The 20,781-nt window shown below is 37.3% G+C and overlaps 2 protein-coding genes across 4 annotated transcripts in view; one reads left to right on the forward strand and one right to left on the reverse strand.

Moving 5' to 3' along the window:
* Positions 1–150: 150 nt before the first annotated feature.
* On the forward strand, positions 151–15,935 carry LOC107548943 (E3 ubiquitin-protein ligase CHFR-like). Of its 3 annotated transcripts, none has more exons than XM_016229815.1 (18): positions 151–288; positions 1,213–1,370; positions 2,913–3,012; positions 4,588–4,697; positions 4,799–4,858; positions 5,018–5,185; positions 5,700–5,897; positions 6,961–7,117; positions 7,383–7,537; positions 8,441–8,603; positions 9,353–9,495; positions 10,363–10,479; positions 10,566–10,649; positions 10,736–10,806; positions 11,544–11,631; positions 12,025–12,132; positions 12,319–12,391; positions 13,390–15,935. In XM_016229815.1, the coding sequence occupies exons 2-18, from the start codon at positions 1,259–1,261 to the stop codon at positions 13,430–13,432; spliced, it is 1,950 nt and encodes a 649-aa protein (XP_016085301.1). In that variant the 5' UTR covers positions 151–288; positions 1,213–1,258; the 3' UTR covers positions 13,433–15,935. The 3 variants fall into 3 exon arrangements, with proteins under 3 accessions (XP_016085301.1, XP_016085300.1, XP_016085302.1); XM_016229814.1 differs by having other exon boundaries at positions 1,237–1,370; XM_016229816.1 differs by having other exon boundaries at positions 1,237–1,370; positions 5,703–5,897.
* A 68-nt stretch (positions 15,936–16,003) lies between these two features.
* The window catches only part of LOC107548941 (uncharacterized), a 30,463-nt gene continuing 25,685 nt past the window's right edge, over positions 16,004–20,781 (reverse strand). Inside the window, exon 7 of the mRNA XM_016229813.1 lies at positions 16,004–17,407. Coding sequence (XP_016085299.1) covers positions 16,859–17,407 — 549 coding nt within the window. The 3' untranslated portion in view covers positions 16,004–16,858. The remainder of the gene's footprint in view (positions 17,408–20,781) is intronic.

Genomic DNA, 20,781 nt, shown 5'->3' on the forward strand with positions numbered 1-20,781 from the left:
TCTGACACCTCTCTCTCTCTCTCTCTCTCTCTCTCTCTCTCTCTCTCTCTCTCTCTCTCTCTCCCTCTCTCCCTCACTCTCTCTCTCTCTCTCTCTCCCTCACTCTCTCTCTCTCCCCCCTCTCTCTCCCTCCCTCACTCTCTCTCTCTCTCTCTCTCTCTCTCCATCAGCTGATGCCTGGAAATGCCACTGCTGGGCAGGAAGTGCTCAAGAAAATAAAAACGAAAGCACACAGCGGATTGAAGTCAACATGCGCTAATGCTCGGGATACTCTCCGACGGTGGCCAGGTTAGTGCTGTCCATACATTAGAGGTTGAGTTTGCCGATTAATTGAGTCACTGTTAACAGTTTGAGACTCGTAACGTAAACACTGCGCCGTTCCACGCTGTTGTACAGCTTCCCAAAACAAAGCTCGACTTGAGAACAGTCACTTACAGAAATGAAAGACTTTACATATCATTTAATTTACTCTAGTGATTTTAGCTTTACTTTTCACTCTTTTGCGGCTTGAGTTAGCTGGTTAGCACTTCTGCGTTATGATCGAATAGCTGGAAATAATGTTTATGGAGTAACGTTATGTGAAGCGTCTGTATCACCCTCTCAATCTTTCATTTAATTTGCATATCTAAATGCATCTTATCTAAACTTTATACAATGAATTTCAAGTAAAAAGAGTTTTGTTACACCCTTCTTCACTATGAATTTATTATGATAATCAAATTGACCACCCCATCCGTATTTAATTATAAACATGGTGATTCAAAGCCGCTAATAAAACTATAAATATAGAAATATAGAAAGTAAAAGTACATGGGTGTGTCATGTTACAATCCTACCCCTCTGATCAGTTGTGATATTAGTAAAGCTTATAAACATCTGCTTATTCAGATTCTGTCATTTAACATGACACAAATTGTGCTGATTGTTTTGCACAAAGTCTAACTTGTGCCACTTGAGATTGGTGTTCATGTAAAGTATTATTTCACCCCTGTAGCCCATTTCTATTTATTTAAACTGATGGTTACAACTCATCTTGGGTTACAAACACTGGTCTCCCCTACAGTTTATTTGACAAAACATGCTGTCTGTAGTGTTTCACACTACATCTTTCAACTCTGTTTAACTATGATCAGCATTGTGAGTAAATGCATTTGCATTTATTTGCCTTTATGGAATATTTGTGCTTGTGTTCTTTGCCTCACGCTTCTGTAGCTGACATGATCTGCTGTCTGGCAGGTAAAATAAGGAAGAGGAGAAGATGGCGCGTCAGGGCAGCGGACAGGCCTGGGGAAAACTGGGGAAAGTCAACGCATCTCCGGGTTCAGAGATATTACTTATAAATAGAGAATGCACAGTGGGGAGAAAAAAAGGTGCGCTGAACAGCATCATGTTCATGTTAGTTGCTCAGTCTTGTTTTGTGAACGCATTTTAAAAGTGCTTCTTCATTTACTTGCCTTTTCCCCCGTAACCTCTTTACAGACTCTTCTATGACTGTCTAGTTTTACTTATTGACATAAATAGTAACTTTTTTTTTTAACCCTCAAGAAGACAATCAGTCTGAAGCAGTGTCTGCATGTATTGAGGGAGCCCATGCCTTTCACAATGCTCTCTTTAGTTCAGCAAACGAACCCCCACCCCAATAATGACAAAGGCGTCTATTGAAGACATGCTCTTGGAATATTAAGTAGTTTTTTTTGCGTTGTGGTGGTGTGCAAGGAAAGGTTGTATCCCTTTGACTCTATCTGTGTCGATCTGGTTTTGAAGACTGTCTTTATCCTGCATTAATTAATATTAATCCATGTGTCTGTTTGATTCTGTGTGCTTCACAGTAACATTGGACACTGGTTATTAGCAGAACTGATACACTTCATTACTATAATAGACTAGTGTCATTTTTAACTTTACATCACAACATTTCCGACGCGTGCTTGCGGTGTTCGGCCAATCACAATGCACTGGGTCAGCTGGCCAATCAGAGCAGACTGCGCTTGTCGGAAGGAGGGACTTTGTAGAAAACGAAGCGTTTGAGAGAGGCGGGGCATAGAGGACCTACAATAATGTACAGTATTTGAAAAATAATGTGTTTTTTGAACATTAAAGCATGTCAACATATTCTGTTACACCAAATACACAAAATAATGATCTTTAAAAAAAGCATCATATGACCCCTTTAAGACTTACTTTCCTAATGTGTCGAGGCGAGAAAGTAATGGGCCAGGTCAGGAAGAGAAAAGGTGCTTGACGAAAAGAGGAACGTGCTTTATTAAAGTCGACATGAAAATGTGTTCGCAACCAATTTTACTTCAGTAGTGTCACATTTTAAAGGGAAGCAGGATATTAAATAAAATTTGAGTGTCCCTTTTATTATTCACATTTATCTACACTCTTGTAGACAAAGCAACTTATATTGCAAAGTATATATTTATCATTTCATGCATTTACTGAGAATTACTTCCATGACTTTGGCATTGCTAGAAGCATGCACTGCTGTAATGACTAAATACTACTACTGTGTTTATTATTAATAATAATAGTTATTACAGTAGTGAGAATTTTGTGAGGTAATTTCACTATTAATATTAAAGGTCCTAAAATTACATTTTATTTTCTTCATGCTTTTCCCATTTTCACACTGCTAAAGCTGGCATTTTTCTATAGTGTTTTTGCAGATTTATGTAAAGGCTTAAGCTGGCAGTTGGGACAGGGCCTAAAGTCTTAATGGTGACATCAGCCGAAACTTTTCAGAAGTGGAACCATTCTCTTTGTTGAAAGATTATAAAGAGCTACTTTCTTTCTTTGGAATAACACAGTGATGGGTGGATTGTACACAATAAGAAAAAGAATATAGTCCATTTTGAATTATTGTTGACTTGTGTTGATATCGTAACCTCACAGACATATTTTCTTTATAGATTGTGACCTCTCATTCCCGGCTAATAAACTGGTCTCAGGGAATCATTGCAAAATCACTCAAGATCAGAACTCAGGACAGGTGTGGCTGGAGGACATGAGGTAGGGCCACCTGTTTGACATCATGAGGTCCTTCTAGTAAGACATAGGCCAATATCACGTTCTTCGCCCTTTGCATATCTCTATCTCTATCTCTATCTCTCTCTCTCTCTCTCTCTCTCTCTCTATATATATATATATATATATACATACATTGAATCCAAAATAAAAGTTTTTGTTTACACATAATATATGCATGTGTACTGTGTATATTTATTATATGTATATATAAATACACACACGGTATATATTTTGAAAATATTTACATGTGTATATATTTATATTCATATAATTTGTTATATATATAAATCTATTTAATATAAACAACATATTTTTCTTACATTTATACATGCATGTGTGTGTATTTATATGTACATTATAAATGTACACACACATATATTGTGTATACAAAAACTTTTATTTTGATGCGATTAATCGTTTGACAGCACTTATATATATGTACATAAATATGTTGTTTCACTGAATGACAATAAAACATTATTTCTCCCATATTTTTATTTTCACAAAAACATCAAAGTAGACATTTCATTTTCTTTGCACAATGCTTTTTGTGTATGTAAAATGTATTTTGTAAATTTAATTTGATGTGGGCACAAAAATGGCATCTTGTCTTTGACCCATACAGTATATTATAAGTTCTTATATTTAAAGATTTCACCATGCATTGATTACAGCAAGAAAGAGGGATGAGTGTTCTGTAAATTTACAGAACTAATATTATTTTGGAAGACTGATGTATAATGGTAATGCTACAGTTTAATTTTTTTTCACAAGTAGATGTACCAGTAAAAAACTTAGGTAGAAGCAGTTCTTTTTAGTTCTATTAAGTTTTTGCAAATTATACTGAGTGACTTGTAATTACGTTAGTAAGTGAATTCAATTAATGACATGCTTGGCCCTGCGGCAAATATACATCCAATTCCCTCATGACATTTAATCTTTGCTTTGGTGAATAATTAATTGTAATTTGGTTAATAGTCAGTGGATGGAGATACAGTAGTTGATGTGTGTCTGTAGTGACTGTATGTCTCATGTATTTGAATGTACGCTAGCTCACCAATGGTGCTATACATTTCCATCCAGCTAATTAAATGAATGTCTGCTAGACAGTCGATATGCTGTGTGCTTTACACAATGCTTAATCAGCGTTATGGAAACGGCAAGCTTCCCTTCCTACCTTCTTGTTATCCTTTCTTGTGCAACTTTCTCTTTGCTATTTTTTAACAAGGCTTTAACTAGGCACTTTATTTTGTCTCTATTCGTTATCCTGAAAGAAATAGTGGATACTTTGGTCGATCAGTTCTACCTGGATCAGTCAATTAAAAAAAAAATTGGACAATTAAGTGGACATGTTTGGACAAGTTGCTCAGGCATTTCGAATTGTGATGTTTGCTAATAACTTCTCATAATAATTTCCTGTTGTTTTGTCGATTATTTCTGAGAATACAATTCACAGATGTAGTCATTTAGCCTCTGAATAGCACTCATACAAAGGGATCCATGAAATTCATAATTACTATAATTTTTGCTTGATGGTGATCCGTTTGTTTCCGTCAGCACCAATGGAACAGTGATCAACATGTCCAAAGTGGTGAAGAAACAGACACACTTACTGCAGAATGGTGATGTTATACACTTTGTGTACAGGAAGAATGAGCCAGAGCAAAGTGAGTTTTCACATTTAAGCATTTTCCGTTTCGATTGTATAGTTGCATCCAAACAGATGACACAGATTGGCCACGTCACTCATCTATTTTCGGTTTTGCAGACGTCGCTTATGTTTATCAGGTCATCGGGCCACAGGAAAGTGCCTCACAGGACATTGAAGGTAAATACATTTTGAATATGACGTTTCATACAGATGTTCCAATACTCCTACTGTTGTTTGCCTAGGGTGAGGTCATGTTGACTTGAAATCCTAATTTCATCCGCATGCCATTTTTGACAGTTTCTGAAAGTTAGAGTTTTCTCTTTGGGATCTCCATAGATATTGGAAGAGAAGAAGATTCAGATCTGACGGAAACCGAGAGTGAACCAGTGCCAGTAGAGCCTGTTATTGTGAAGCCTCTACCTCAGTCTGGGCATGAGGATCCTCAGCCATCTACCTCAAGCTCTTCCTTCCACTTCTACAACATGCCCTTATCTACCTGCTCTGGTAATTACCGTCCACACTGCACGCGCTCTTTCATGCAAGTTGCTTTGATAAGAAAATGACTAGTATAAAAGTGTAAATGCATTGGCTTTCTATGCTGCTGTTTATCTATGCGTTGAGTTTTTCAGATTTAAGGCCCATTCGGACCAAGGATGATAAATATAACGATAGTTATAGAAATCATTCTGAAAGAGTTCAAAGAATAGCCGAGTCCAAAACTGTAATGATTACGGCACAGGGGAACAGTATGCCTGGAATCACTTCTTCAGAACCATTTGTTTCTAACTGATGAACAATCAAAACATTGACAACCAATCGGAATCCATCCTGCTTCAAAGAGCAGTGTGCACTTATAATAAACAGAATGTTATCATGAGTTACTGTGGATGCTGATATAGTTACCTTTATCTTTATAGTTATCATTTTTGGTGTATGCAAGCCTTTACAATGTTGACATACTCAAAAAATGCATAAAATATATATTTTTAAAAATTATATTCCTGTATGTACCGTTCAGCAGATGTGTCTGCAAGGAAGAACCCAGTGAGTTCTTCGGTTGCTTGTAAAGGAGAATCAGAGATGACTGCACCAGCAAGCAGCCCTGGGGAGCCGGTCATGAATCACTCTCGCCTGAAGTGGACCTGCTGGACTGAGGGAGGACAACAGACGGAGCCGGAGGTGGAAATGCAGAGGAAAAGAAGAAAAACTGACAAAGGTGCTGTAACACAGTTTTGGTAAAAAATTAAAAAATGTGACGCATTGTAAATAATTTATGATTCGGTCTATTTTGAGTGGTCTGAGCCATCTGTATTCCGGCATAATAATAGTCAGACTACTTTGAAAGAGTTTAAAAGTGTTTAGGCTCTGATGGTTTAAGATTGCCATCTTCACTACCGTTAAAAAAGGCTGCATTTATTTGATCAAAAATACAGTAAAAAAGTATTAGTGATATATTATTACAGTTTAAATGAACAGATTTCTGTTTTAGAAAGTCATGGCCTAATGGTTAGAGAGACGGACTCGTAACCCAAAGGTTGCGGGTTCGAGTCTCGTTTAGGGATTGTAGGTGGGGGGAGTGAATGTACAGTGCTCTCTCCCACCTTCAATACCACGACTGAGGTGTCCTTGAGCAAGGCACCGAACCCCCAACTGCTCCCCGGGCGCCGCAGCATAAATGGCTGCCCACTGCTCTGGGTGTGTGTTCACAGTGTGTGTGTGTTTACTGCTGTGTGTGTGCACTTTGGATGGGATAAATGCAGAGCACTAATTCCAAGTATGGGTCACCATACTTGGCCACATGTCACGTCACACTTCCCTTTTTCACTTTTTAATGTATTAAAATGTCATTTATTCAGGTGGTGGCGAAGCTGAATGTTCAGCAGCCGTTACTCCAGTCTTCAGTGTCACATGATCATTCTAATCATTGTAATATGCTGATCTGGTGCTTAAGTAATATTTCTTATTATTATCAATGCCGACCAGTTTTGCTGCGTAATTTTTTGTGGAAACAGTGACGCCTTTTTTCAAGATTGTTTGATTAATAGAAAGTTGAAAAGAACTGAATTTATTTGAAATAGAAATGTTTTTTTTACATTATAAATGTCTTTATTGTCACTTTTGTGGCATCTTTGCTAACTAAAAATAATAATTAAAACAATGAAATCTTGCTGACTTTTGAATGGTAGTGTATATCTGGTTTTAACATGCGTTTCAGAACTATTCTACAGTATAAACACTTCCAAATGTAACCTTTGTGTCTGTGTCCGTCTGTCCTGCAGATGATCAGAACGGGTGTGGATCTTCTCACAGTGACTCTTCTCAGGTCTCTCTCAGAGGAGCAGCAGGGAAAGAGAAAACTGAGGGAGCCACTACAGACAAAATGGAAGAATCCCTCACATGCATCGTCTGCCAGGACTTGCTGCACGACTGTGTCAGGTCAGTCCAACATGCACAAATCAACACTTACACCCGAATAGACCAGCTGGCTGAGCATAAATCCCTTTTAGTTGTTTTATTAATTATAATTTAATTATAAATAAATATAAAGCGATGGTTCACCCAAAAATGAAATGAAGGTGAAGTAAATGATGACGGAATTTTCGTTTTTGTGCGAACTATACCTTTAAGAAGGATTTTAAAAAGGTGCGTGGAGGCTGAATCTGAATGTATCTTCAATAGTTAATGTGTGTGTCTGGTACAGTCTTCAGCCCTGCATGCATACGTTTTGCGCTGCCTGTTATTCTGGCTGGATGGAGCGTTCCTCCCTCTGCCCCACCTGCCGATGTCCTGTGGAGAGGATCCATAAAAACCACATCCTCAACAACCTGGTGGAGGCTTACCTTCTCCAGCACCCAGGTACTGTAACACGCCACTATTCTCACTTTGTATTAAGGCCTGTTCACACTGAGTCAACTTACTAAACAACATGGGAGTATAAACCGTTTACAAGCTATCTTTAACTTTGTTTTTAATTAAACAATACCTAGGCAAAGAGACAAAAATAAAAGTGTCTAAGAGTTTACAGATATGTGTTACTTAGCACAAATATGCCTAAGCACAAGATTTCAACGAGAGTGGCACTTTTAATCTTTAAGTAACTACTCTGTACAAATCAGATGTCAGGTACACTATTGTTCAAACGTGTGAGGTTGGTGAGTTTTTTTTTTTAATGTTTTGAAAGAAGTCTCTCTTATGCCGAGTTCACACTGCACAATATTAGCCAGATTTTTCACTCGCCGACAGGTTTTGTGAAATCGCCGACAAATGCCTGACATCAGAGGCAAATCGGTGCTCGTTCACGCGAGTGACAATCACGCAGTGTGAATGATCAAAGACGCGATCTAAGAACGCAGTGTGAAAACAACGGCGATCCGACGAGTTTGAAAATCGTGCAGTGTGAACTCGGCATAAGGCTGCATTTATTTGATCAATAATACAGTAAAAACAGTATTATTGAGAAGTATTATTGCAATTTAAAATAACCGGTTCCTATTTTAATATATTTACAGCAAAGCTGAACTTTTAGCAGCCGTTATACTCCAGTCTTCAGTGTCACATAATCCTTCAGAAATCATTCTGATACTGATTTTTTTACTGAAAACAGTTGTACTGCTTATTATTTTTGTGGAAACCATGATAATACTTTTTTCAGGATTCTTTGATGAATATAAAGCTTAAAAGAAAACGTACTAATCCCTAACTTTTGAACAGATTTTTCAAATTTTGTGGCTTTTTTTTATTTTTTTTAATTGGTCATAGAGAAGTGTCGGAGTGAAGAGGAATTGCGCAGCATGGACGCCCGAAACAAGATCACGCAGGACATGCTGCAGCCAAAAGTCGAGCGCTCCTTCTCGGATGAGGAGGGCAGTTCAGATTATCTGTTCGAACTCTCAGACAATGACAGTGACGTATCTGACATGAGGTCAGCAACCGTTATCCATTAAGTGTTTTTGTAGTGCCGTCATACAGTGGTGGCCGAAATTATTAGAACACTAGTATTTTCACCAGCTAAAAAATGGGTTTAAGTTAGTTAGTTATGTCTGTATTTGCTGTAGTGTGTCAGGAGGAAATATCAGTTTACATTCCATTAATTGTAATAAGAAACCTATTTCAAGAAACCTACCTGCAAAGCTACAGTACTGTGTAAAAAATACTGTAAAATGAGGATGCTGTCAAAAATAATGTCATAAATAGATATTCTTTACCAATTAACTTCTATTAACTAAATTAAATTGTGAGCATCCTTTGCGTTTAAAGCAGCTTTTGCCCTCGGTGCACTTGTGCATAGTTTTCAGGTAGCTTTGCAGGTAGGTCTCTTATTACAATTAATGGCTAAATGAATGTTTGGAAATGTAAACTGATATTTCCTACTGACACACTACAGCAAAAGATAGAAATAACTGACTTAAAACCATTTTTAGCTGGTGAAAATACTAGTGTTCTAATAATTTTGGCCACAACTGTGTATATATTGCATTTTTTTCTTTTCTTGAAGTAGAAGTTTAAGAAGGGAAAATCCAGTTACCCAAATTATTAGTGTTTTGTTTTCTTATTGAATGTTAGCTAAAATTGTGATTCTCTTGAATCTTAAAACAGTAGATGTCCAGTAGGTTCTATCAAGTATTGAAGTGATTACTGAAACACACCCTGATCTAACATGTTTGTTCTCAGTCAGCCCTATATGATGTGTCGGCAGTGTCCAAGTTATCGGAAGGAGCTCAGCTCTGCCCTGTGGATCTGTGAGCCCGCTCAAACCGAAGGGCCGGCTAAAGTGCCTGGAGACGGCCCCTCCACATCTTCTGACACCTCCCCAGGTTATTCATGCTCACACTTCAGAGGTGTAAAGAGCACCTGAAAACCATACCTGAGTACAGATACCTTCGAGTGAAAATGACTCCACTACAAGTCACAAGTCACCAATTCCAAAACGGAACTTGTGTAAAACTCTTAAGCGTATCTGATTTCAAAAGTACTTTACTTATAATAAATATATATATATGCCAGTGAAAAACTATAATGTTGTGGAGAAGCTAATTTAAGGGGGTCTGAATACTTTCCGTACCCACTGTATATATGCCAGTGAAAAACTATAATGTTGTGGAGAAGCTTGGGAAAACAGGCAGAGGGAAGGATCTATGTGCAGGTATTTAATGGAAAAACTAGAACAAACAATAAGCCAAAAACCAAAGGGAACAAATTAATGTAAAATTCAAAGCCTTCTTGCACTGGATGTGCTGGTTTGGGCCTCATTGCCAGCTACATTCATGTCCTCATCTCATGTATAAAACACCTGTGATTCACAACTACTTTCTAAGGATTCTCGCCTTGTTGACCAGTTTGGATGAGTAAGGGCAAAGTGCACAAGATGCAGTACTCTGGTGCCCTGTAGTTGGCGATATCACGTTCTTAGCAGAAAAAAACTGCTGCAGAAAAAGCTATAGGTGCCATGCAAAACTGTAATGTGTATCTGCGTCACTCATGACAAATGTAGTGGAGTAGAAAGTAAAAGTTGCTATTATCTTTGATACTCTACAAAGTACCCAAAAAAGATACTCAAGTACAGTAATTAATTACATTTACTCAAATACTTTACACCTCTGGCCTAGATAATACACTCACACACCAACAGACACATCCATGCAAATCTTCATGTTCATCCATGCACTGTATTCCTGCTGCAGCTGCTCAGGCGTTCAGATGTCCTCCTCAGGGCAGTCACCTCATCTGCTCCTGCTGCCTGCAGCCCATGCCCGACCGCCGCTTCGAGCACCTTCCCCCTCAGGTGTCTCCGCAGCACTGTGAGTGATCCTGACACCTGTCCGTCAATGCTCTCCAGTTCTCTTCTGGAGTCACCTGATGATTTGTTGTCTGTTCCTTTGACAAGGTATGGTGTGCCAGAAAGCGTACTGTCATGTGTACTGGGGCTGCCAGCGGATCGGCTGTCACGGCTGCCTAGAGCGTTTCAGCGGTAGGTTTCTGAGCGGTTAAGATTTCTGTATGAAATGTTACTATATTTTATTTTATAATAAAGATTATGGTTATTTCTCCTCACAGAACTTAACCTTAATGATAAATGTCTGGATGGAGTTTTTAATGGCAATCAATACGAGTCTGAAGTCCTTCAGGTGTGTACAGTTTGTTTGCTGATACTTTGGGATCACTGTTATTTTATTAGTGTTTTGAGGTATCTTTATTTTACTTTATATTTTTATAATTTCTATTATTATTTGTTTTAAATGTCTATTTGGCTTTCATTTATTTTTATTTCAATTTTAGTCATTTTAGTATTTCAACTTAATTAATTTCAGTTAGTTGACAACATTTTTTAAGTTAATATTTTCCCCTAATATTTAATTAAAACTTCAGCTTTATTTCGATTAGGTAAACAATATTTAATAGTTTCTGTTAGCGATACAAACACTGTGCGGAATTGGAACAAATCCCTAACTTTAATTATTAAACTTTTGTTTGTGCTACAGACACACATTAAACCTCAAATTATGTGGATAAGAGTTAAGGAGAACTGTGCTATTACTTTTCTAAACAATCAGACTTTTTTTTTTTTTGCCTGATTGATGATAAATTGGGCAAAAAATATCACACTGTCTGACATAGGCTGTCAATGCATAGATTGAAATAATGAACTTAATCTGATTATCTCAAGCTGCAGTAACATGTTTGCATTGTAGAAAAAAAAAAAAATGCATAAGATAATTATGCAAATTTTCTTGATGCATAAGAATAATTTATTGCAATGGCCATTTTTCGTATCTTAAACTAAACTATAAATGCATTTGCCCCATTTTCCCACTTGGAAACCCAGTCGTCTAAGCTGTTGTTCATTTCTGTTTTTTTGTGGCAGAATTATTTGACTTCTCGAGGAATGAGCTGGAGGCATATGCTGCAGGAAGCGCTTCAGGCCGTACAGCAGGGCCTGTACCAGCTCTCTGGTAACTGCACTTTGGTCATATTGAGAAATGTTGAGGATCAGGCACAGGTTGAAGTAAGGGTGGTTAATATAAGGGAAGAAAATCACAACATTTCTAAATATTTTGGGGGATACATTATATTTATGACATTATGCATATTTCTATGGAAGAGAGATGGTCATTTTCACATCACAGAGAGTCTTTTTCTCTGAACACAAGTAATTGGAAGCCCCATTTTCTTACATGCAGCTGCAAATCGTATTATGTATCCCAGCTGATTCATAATTTTGCCATGTCACTCATCCCTGTGATTAAGAAACGGAATGTCAATGCATCAGTTATCTAGTACTATTTGACTGAAAGTGATTATCTCAGGTAAATGAAAAATCACTTGTTCATATGTGCATGTTTCAGATTACAGAATCACTGCCAACTCTTTCCTCTGCTACTGCTGTGGACTTCGCACTTTTAGAGAGCTGGCGTATAAATACAGAGAGCATATTCCTCCATCAGATCTGCCAGGTAAGACTCGTGTGCAATAAAATAACACAAAGCTGCACAGTCATATTAGCGTCACAGAATTTATTTCATTCGCCTCTGCTGTAGGTAGACATCAAGCCAAAATATATAAAACTGCAGAATTAAATTGAAATGATAAAAATGTGCTTTTGTATGCGGTAAGGTTGTTTTTTTCTTTCTTCCACACAGATTCTGTGACTGCCAGACCAAACTGTTACTGGGGACGCAACTGTCGGACTCAAGTGAAAGCACACCACGCTTTGTAAGTCAGCGACATCTGGAAATTAATTTTTACATTTTGATATCCATCCTGATAGTCACAACTTCAAATCTCATGTCTTGCCTATCCAATTCAGTTTAAAGTACTTTATTGGCATGATTATGTTTACGTACTGTTTTGCCAAAGCATTATACACATCCATCCATCCATCCTTATTATGTCCATCCTGTGAAGCGCATCAAACTTATGTCCACCAGTAGAGGGCAGCTAATGAGCATGTACTGTATGTATCGTCAGTCTGCAGTACAACAGCATAGGCCTGTTTGTTAGGACATTCAGTTTATGTAAAAGTTCTGTTTGTCAGGGGTTCTGTGGCTCTTATAAAGTCTTAATTCACTCTTCCACAAATTAAGGTCTTAAACCAGAGCAGAAAGTCTTAAATTCATAGTTTTGGCATACAATTTTGTCTGCACTTCAAAGAATATCTTCCTCAGTATTTTTCATCCTTAATTCAAGATACATTTATTTGAGGTGCAAATTAAACACATAAAGTCTTGTTTTCTGAGAAACGTAACACAATTGAGTGCATTAATACTTAAAACAAGAACAAATATCTGTCAGCAGGTATGAAAACTCGTTTTCCGTTTGAAGTTGATTTTTTTCCTTCAATTTATTTTGATCAATTTCTCATAAAACAAGATATATTTTTGTCATTTTGCTTCACGAAGTAAAAGTCTTGATTTAAGAATATTTCGACATTTGCAGAGCTGTTCAAGCTTTTTTTGTTGTAAAAATTAAATTTAAAAATTAAGTTGAAGTTGTATTATCGAATTTTGAAGTGTTGCTGCTAACACAAGACATTTGCATTTGTATTTTGTTCTGTTCAGTTCATTGCTTACATTTTCTTTACTTGGTCTTGAATTGACTTCATAAAACCTGCAGAAACTCTGGGTAATGATCAAAATCATGCTCAATAATTCAGGCGACATGCTATGATCACAATGAATCTTAATCTGTCATTTTATTTTCTCCTCTGTCAGGAAATTTAACCACGTGTGTGAGCAGACGCGTTTTAAGAACTGAAGCTGGAGGAATGTGGCTTGTTTTGACCAGTCTCCCGCTTCTGGGTAACTGATCTGCTGCGGGCACGTGTTATACCTCTGTACTCCTCTAGATGACAACTTTACATATGCAAAGTCAATCAGATGATGATAAATCAATCATCCTTGAAGTATGGTGTCAGCGCATCTGATCTGGATCTGCACTGTGTGTAGAAGCAGACACTAGTTTTTCATGATGGACTGACCGTCACACTTCTTTCCACTATGCTATTGACATGCTTTCATGCTGCATCTCAAAACGCTGGCAATCACCTTTTCATGCAAAAAGCTCTTTAGCTTGAACCTTATACAATATACAAAATATAAAATAACCCATGGTGCCTAAGAGTCAACTATGAGTGCTCTTTCTTTGCATACGTCACTTACTTCTTCCATTTTTCTTTCACTATTATCATCAACTGCTCAAGACATTTAAATGCTACTGAGAATGTTGAAAATGTATGTTATAAAAAGGGATGATCGTGTTGGTGACTCCAAACCAGTGCACTAAACTTTCACACATTAGGTATTCAGCATTTGCATTTTGTTCTTCGTTATCTGGGCAGTAAGCCATGTGAAGAAAAGGTTGCAAGCCTGTTCTGGAGGCATATGAGAGGTTTTTTTCCCCCTCTAACACAAGACTATGGGTTATATCGCACTGCAGGGGATAATCAAGTCAAATCTGATTTATAATAAAAGCTTAGATGCTTTCGCACATCTCGTTATGATAATGGAATTTTTGCTTTTGGCTCATGTTCATATGCAAACAAGGCCAGTTTTTAGCAGTGGATGATGCTTTTCCTAGCGTTGTCCTGTGTAATGAAGATATTTGAGTTTTTCTTTCACTTGTAGGATTGGTGATATAATAGGTAGATGGTATGGCCATATAATAGCTGTTTAAATATTTTAATATTTTCTGACTAGGCTAGAGTTGTATTTTTGGGCTAGTAAATGTTTTTTTTTCTTTTTCTTATTCCCATCTTCCCCATGAAGTTTTATTTCAGTTGGTGTATATTTTTAACACTCCGCTGATTCTTGTTTAACTTGGTAAACCACATTGGTTTTAGCCATAGTTCTTCCAATTATTATTATTTTTTTAAATTAATGAAAGTTTAATATACTGAGAAAGCCAATGTGATCCATGAAACCGTTACCAGCATCAGTGTTTAAAATGTGTCTTTAAGCATCAAAGCCACATGAAAATTCTAAGTTAAGAACATTTTACCCTTCAACCTTTTTTTTTTTTTTTTGGTTTATAAAAACATTGAAAGCATAAAAAAATATATTTATAACCTTTTCAGATACCTGAAAGTGCATGCTATATCTCAGTTCATTGTGATGTTTCGTAAATATTTCCAAAAATATTATTATAATATTTATATTTTACATTACTGTTAGATTGAACAAAGTATTTTTGCTTTTTTTTGCCTTGTGCATGTTTTTGGGGTCTGTTGTTCTTCACACCACAGCATTCTTCAGAGGCTCAGATTAGACTTCCTACAACTACAGAGGTCAATCCTCTACATCCCTCACCAGCCTCAACTGCGCTTTAATGAAGGTGGACAGAAGGGCTCAGCACTCTAAAACCTCACACACTGACCTAATGGCACCTGACAAACGGCCACATTTGCTGGATTTGCTACACTTCATTAGTGAATGTTAAGTTGTGATTTTACAGGATAACTCACCCTGCCATTACTTTGAAAGTGTGTATGGGAATGTTTCTACTAGGGTTCATGCTTGTTGCAAATTAATAGTTACCTCCACCTGTTCTATTTCGTTTTTTCCATTGGTGCATTTGGTAGATGCTTTTGTCTAAAGCAGCTTTCCCCAAATTTGATCTGATTGTAAATGAACTAGTATGCAAAATCTGAAATATAAAGATATGTGGGAAAGGGGTTTCTATTATATTCTAATATCTACCTAAACATTTTGTATGTCTAATATACTGATAAACCGCCCTTTGAAACCACTCTTGTATAAACCTAAAAGGTGGTTTTTGGTTTGTTGAATGGTATGTTATGATGTGAGCTCCAAAGCGGGTCTCATTCTATGAACTCTTTAAATCTGCAGGAAGGTTTGAGGGATTTATTCAGGAATGGTCCCCGAGTGTTAGAGGGGCTGCTTTGCATTTACTGAAAGGGAGATGTACTCAGTAAATATTTACTTGCTTGGGTTGGATTTTTTCTTTCTTTCAGATAAGGGGGTGTTTAATTCTACCTCATCAAAGTTTAAGCTGGGGCTTCAAATGGAGAAGAAAATGTTTTCTGCTCATCAGGTTTTTAAGTAACTATTGGGAAGCCCCTATAATAGCACTGCTAATGTTCTAGAGTTGAATTAGCGCTTGCTGTGCCTCATGTTTGTAATGCCTAGAAATACATCTGAGACAAAAACCGTGTTTAATTTACTGCGCTAATAATAAAAGACTACATTCAATTATATTTGATTCTATGTATATTCTGAAATGGTTGTACAAGATAATACAGCAGCACACAACATCACTATACAATAACATTTTATTTGCATTAAATGATAGTTACTGCATTTTAACTGTCTGTATGGTGATCAGTTCCCTTTATAATACATCAAAAACAGTACAGTTGACAATATTACTGCATTCAGGAAAACATACCATATAAAGACGACAGTTATGAAATTGCAAACGTTATAAAAATATGCTCGTACGCACAATTTCAGGTATTGCATCAGTGCATATTTAGCAGCATAGATGATGGCCACAAGGCACATAGTAAGTGATATAGGTGGAAAAACAGTAACTTGATTAAAATTACTCATAGAACAAAGTTGAGTCGAAATTAAATTTTCAGTGGTTATGTCCCTTGAGAAATAACAATATATGCCATTTCCATTGATATATTTTTAACAGTACAAAATGTGAATTGGACCCATAGTGAATTACAAAAAAAACTAAACGTGGAAGTCAAGCGAGATGCCAAGCAGCTTTCTACCAGACCAGCTAATTGGTCTTCTACAGGTTACAAAGGGATTACCGTAGAACAAGCTGTACTGTTCATAGAGCAGATACATGGAATTTCATAATGAAAGTAACAACGCAGCCTTACAACTCAAAACTCTCAGTAGTGAGTAGAAACATTACGTGAGCTTGGTTAAACGTTTATCATACATTTGCAGGTAATACAATATACTGTTAGATGGTGGTTTTATACTTGGCAAATTAAATATGCAGATACAAGAGCACATAAGTGCATTCATTTTTCATTCATGCCAATATTCATAACAAACCCATTTGAAACGTCACGGCCTATTGGAACAGCAGCTCATAAGCTGAGTTTTCAGTCCTGTTGAGATCATTTATTGACTGAATTGGTCACATGACCATCATACTCAAACATCATGGCACTGGCAGACTTTGTTTCTGGAGTCACTGTTAACAAGAGAGAGCTGAAGGATCCTGCGTCTCCAACGCGCCACCACGGACTCCCCTCGCTAAAGAGCTCGGTTGGATGCTGGGAGCTTGGCTTTTTGATAGCAGCGGCATCTTTGTGCCTTCAAACATCTGTCCGTTCATCCGCAAAGGCTTCTCGGGATGCTCTGCTGAGACTAGAGGCTGTCGGTCTTCCTCTTCTGAGATGGCAAACACTGGTAGAGTGACGTGGTCATCCTCAACGCTTGATATTTGACCTTTGACCTGCAGCTGGCTGGTGTCTGAGAGCGTGTTTGGGGTCGTAATTCCATTGGCTTGTGCTTTGGAGGACTCAGATGTGCTGGAGAGCAGGCCAAAGCAGTGAGCGATGAACCGTGAGCGTCTGAGGTTGCTGGTGGAGTTGAGGCGTCGCTGGCGCTGGGCGGGTTGAGTCGGGGGGTAAGAGGCGTTACTCGTGAAGGAGTCGGACTGGCAGCTATCGGCAGCACTGTGAAGAGGAGCATCAGATAGGACCTTTCCCCTTCCAGAGTCTGTAGCTGTGCTTGGGAGTCCCTGAGCGCACAGTGTCACAGATCAAAAAACAAACAGTTTTGTCATTACTATACCCCCCCCAAAAAAACAGGAATAGGAATCCAAAAACAGGTCTGGTGAGTTTTGAAATATTCACAAGATGTGAATCATATACCATAGATAAATTAAACACTGTCCCATTCTTCAAAGTGAGTTGTGTGTATATATATATATATATATATATATACATACACACATACATATATATATATATATATTCAAATAAATAAATGTCAAAATATACAGTATATACAGAATGTATTTATTTATTTATGTGTTCATTAAAAAATGCTGAAACAAATTATCAAAATAAAAAATGTATGGTTTACAGTTCAGTTTAATATGCATCTCATATACAGTTGTGGCCAAAATTATTAGAACACTAGTATTTTCACCAGCTAAAAAATGGGTTTAAGTCAGTTATTTCTATCTTTTGCTGTAGTGCGTCAGTAGGAAATATCAGTTTACATTTCCAAACATTCATTTTGCCATAAATTGTAATAATCCAGTGAGATTTGTGTCTGAGCAGCCAGTGCTCCACACATAGATCTGATCTGATCATCATCAGTCTGTCTGGAATGACATGAAGAAACAGAACAAACTGAGACAGACTCAGTCCAGAAGAACTGTGGCAACGTCTCCAAGATGCTTCAAGAAAGCTACCTGCAAAGCTACAGTACTGTTAAAAGTTTTAGGTACTTGTGTAAAAATACTGTAAAATGAGGATGCTGTCAAAAATAGTCATAAATAGATTTTATTTATCAATTCACTTCTATTAACTAAATTAAATCAATCATTTGGTGTGATCATCCTTTGCGTTTAAAGCAGCTTTTGCCCTCGGTGCACTTGCGCATAGTTTTTCAGGGAGATTTGCAGGTAGGTGTCTTGAAGCATCTTGGAGACGTTGCCATCAGTAGAGGTCTAAACATTTCATCCATTGTTATTAATGATGTAGCACTATCTGATCACTTCTGTATTTTCTTTGATATATTGATCTCTGCTTCCACTGAATCTAGATCTGTCTCTGTCAGAAAGAGATGCATTAAGTATTTATGACGGCTATATCTTTAACACCAAGCATTTCTGCAGACTCTGTTGATCTTCTCCTTGATTCCTTTAACTCAAAAGTTAAGAATGTTATTGATGATATTGCTCCTGTAAAAGTCAGTAAGACGACTGGCAGACAAAAATCAGCTTGGAGAAAATCAACAGCAGAGTATGAAAAGACAATGCAGAAAAGCTGAGCGGACGAAACTTGAAATTCACTATAGCATCTGTAAAGACAGCCTCCATGCTTTCAATGTGGAACAGAGTTAGACAGAGTTTCTTCTTAAACCTTATAAACAGTAAATTAAGCAACACTCGCACTCTTGTTGCTACCCCCCAATAATCAATAATATCAGGAAGGCGATTAGCACATCCTCAAGTTATGCAGAGGTCAGACAGATTCGACCGCAATTTCAAAAAGAAGTTACTATGTCTGTTTTTGAAGCAATTGATAGCAAATCGTCAACCTGCTATCTTGACACACTTCCCACATCCTTTTTCAAAAGGGTGCTTAACTGTTTAAAAGCTGATCTCTTAGAAGTGAACGCCTCACTACTTTCTGGGACTTTTCCAAACTCCCTGAAAACTGCAGTTGTTAAGCCCCTTTTGAAAAAGAGAAATCTTGATAACACCATATTGGACCAATATCAAATCTTCCTTTTATAGTCAAGATTATTGAAAAGGTAGTTTTTAATCAGCTGAACAAATACTTAAACTCAAATGGATACCTGGACTATTTTCAATCTGGTTTCCGACCGCATCACAGCACAGACAGCGCTCATTAAGATAATAAATGACATTCGCTTAAATTCTGATTCTAGCAAATTATCAGTACTGGTACTACTAGATCTCTGTGCTGCGTTTGACACGGTCGATCATAACATACTACTAGAGAGACTGGAAAACTGGGTCGGGCTTTCTGGGATGGTACTCAAATGGTTCAGGTCATACTTAGAAGGGAGAGGTTATTATGTGAGTATAGGAGAGCATAAGTCTAAGTGGACGTCCATGACATGCGGAGTCCCACAAGGCTAAATTATTGCACAGCTCTTGTTTAGCCTGTATATGCTCCCAAGTCAAATAATGAGAAAGAACCAAATTGCCTATCACAGCTATGCTGATGATACCCAGATTTACCTAGCCTTATCACCAAATGACTACAACCCCACTGACTCCCTCTGCCAATGCATTGATGAAAATAACAGTTGGATGTGCCAAAACTTTCTTCAGTTAAACAAGGAACCTTGACTCTAGGGGTCAAACAACTAAAAATCAAGTCAAGAATCTTGGTGTGATTTCAGTAGTCATGTCAAAGCAGTAACTAATTCAGCACACTATCATCTCAAAAACATTGCAAGCATTAGATGTTTTGTTTCCAGCCAAGACTTGGAGAAACTTGTTCATGCCTTTATCACCATCAGGGTGGACTATTGTAATGGTCTCCTCACCGGCCTTCCCAAGAAGACCATTAGACAGCTGCAGCTCATCCAGAACGCTGCTGCCAGAATTCTGACTAGAACCAGAAAATCTGAGCATATCACACCAGTCCTCAGGTCCTTACACTGGCTTCCAGTTATATTTAGGATTGATTTGAAAGTAATTGTAGTCATTTATAAATCACTAAGGGCTAGGACCTAAATGCATTGCAGATATGATCTCTGAATATAAACCTAACAGACCACTCAGATCATTAGGATTGAGTCAGTTAGAAATACCAAGGGTTCACACAAAACAAGGGGAATGTGCTTTTAGTTATTATGCCACCCGCAGCTGGAACCAGCTTTCAGAAGAGATCAGATGTGCTAAAACATTAGTCACATTTAAATCCAGACTCAAAACTCATCTGTTTAGCTGTGCATTTATTAAATGAGCACTGTGCTACGTCCGAACTGATTGCACAGTATTTTATATAATAATTTTCTAACAGTTTCAAATTAATTTTAAATAAATTTTTAGATCATTTTAAAAGTTTTTAAATTTCTTGTTTTATTGTTGTGATTATTTTTAATGATTATTTTACTTCCTTTTATGTAAAGCACTTTGAATTACCATTGTGTATGAAATGTGCTATACAAATAAACTTGCCTTGCCTAATCGACTAAACGGTACAGCTCCTACTAGTCGACACTGAAAACAATAGTCAATAACACGATAGGAAAAAAAAAATCAAAAACATGATTTTATCATTCAAATTACCATCATTTTAACATTGCATTTAAAACGTTTTAAAGAAGTTAAAATAAAACGTTTGAAAAAATAATACATTTTTACCTCTGACCTCACATGCGTTTTCTTCGTGTCAGTTGCGG

The sequence above is a fragment of the Sinocyclocheilus grahami genome, unplaced genomic scaffold, assembly GCF_001515645.1.
Source record: "Sinocyclocheilus grahami isolate Dianchi unplaced genomic scaffold, SAMN03320097.WGS_v1.1 scaffold358.1, whole genome shotgun sequence".
NCBI classification, from domain to species: Eukaryota; Metazoa; Chordata; class Actinopteri; order Cypriniformes; family Cyprinidae; genus Sinocyclocheilus; species Sinocyclocheilus grahami.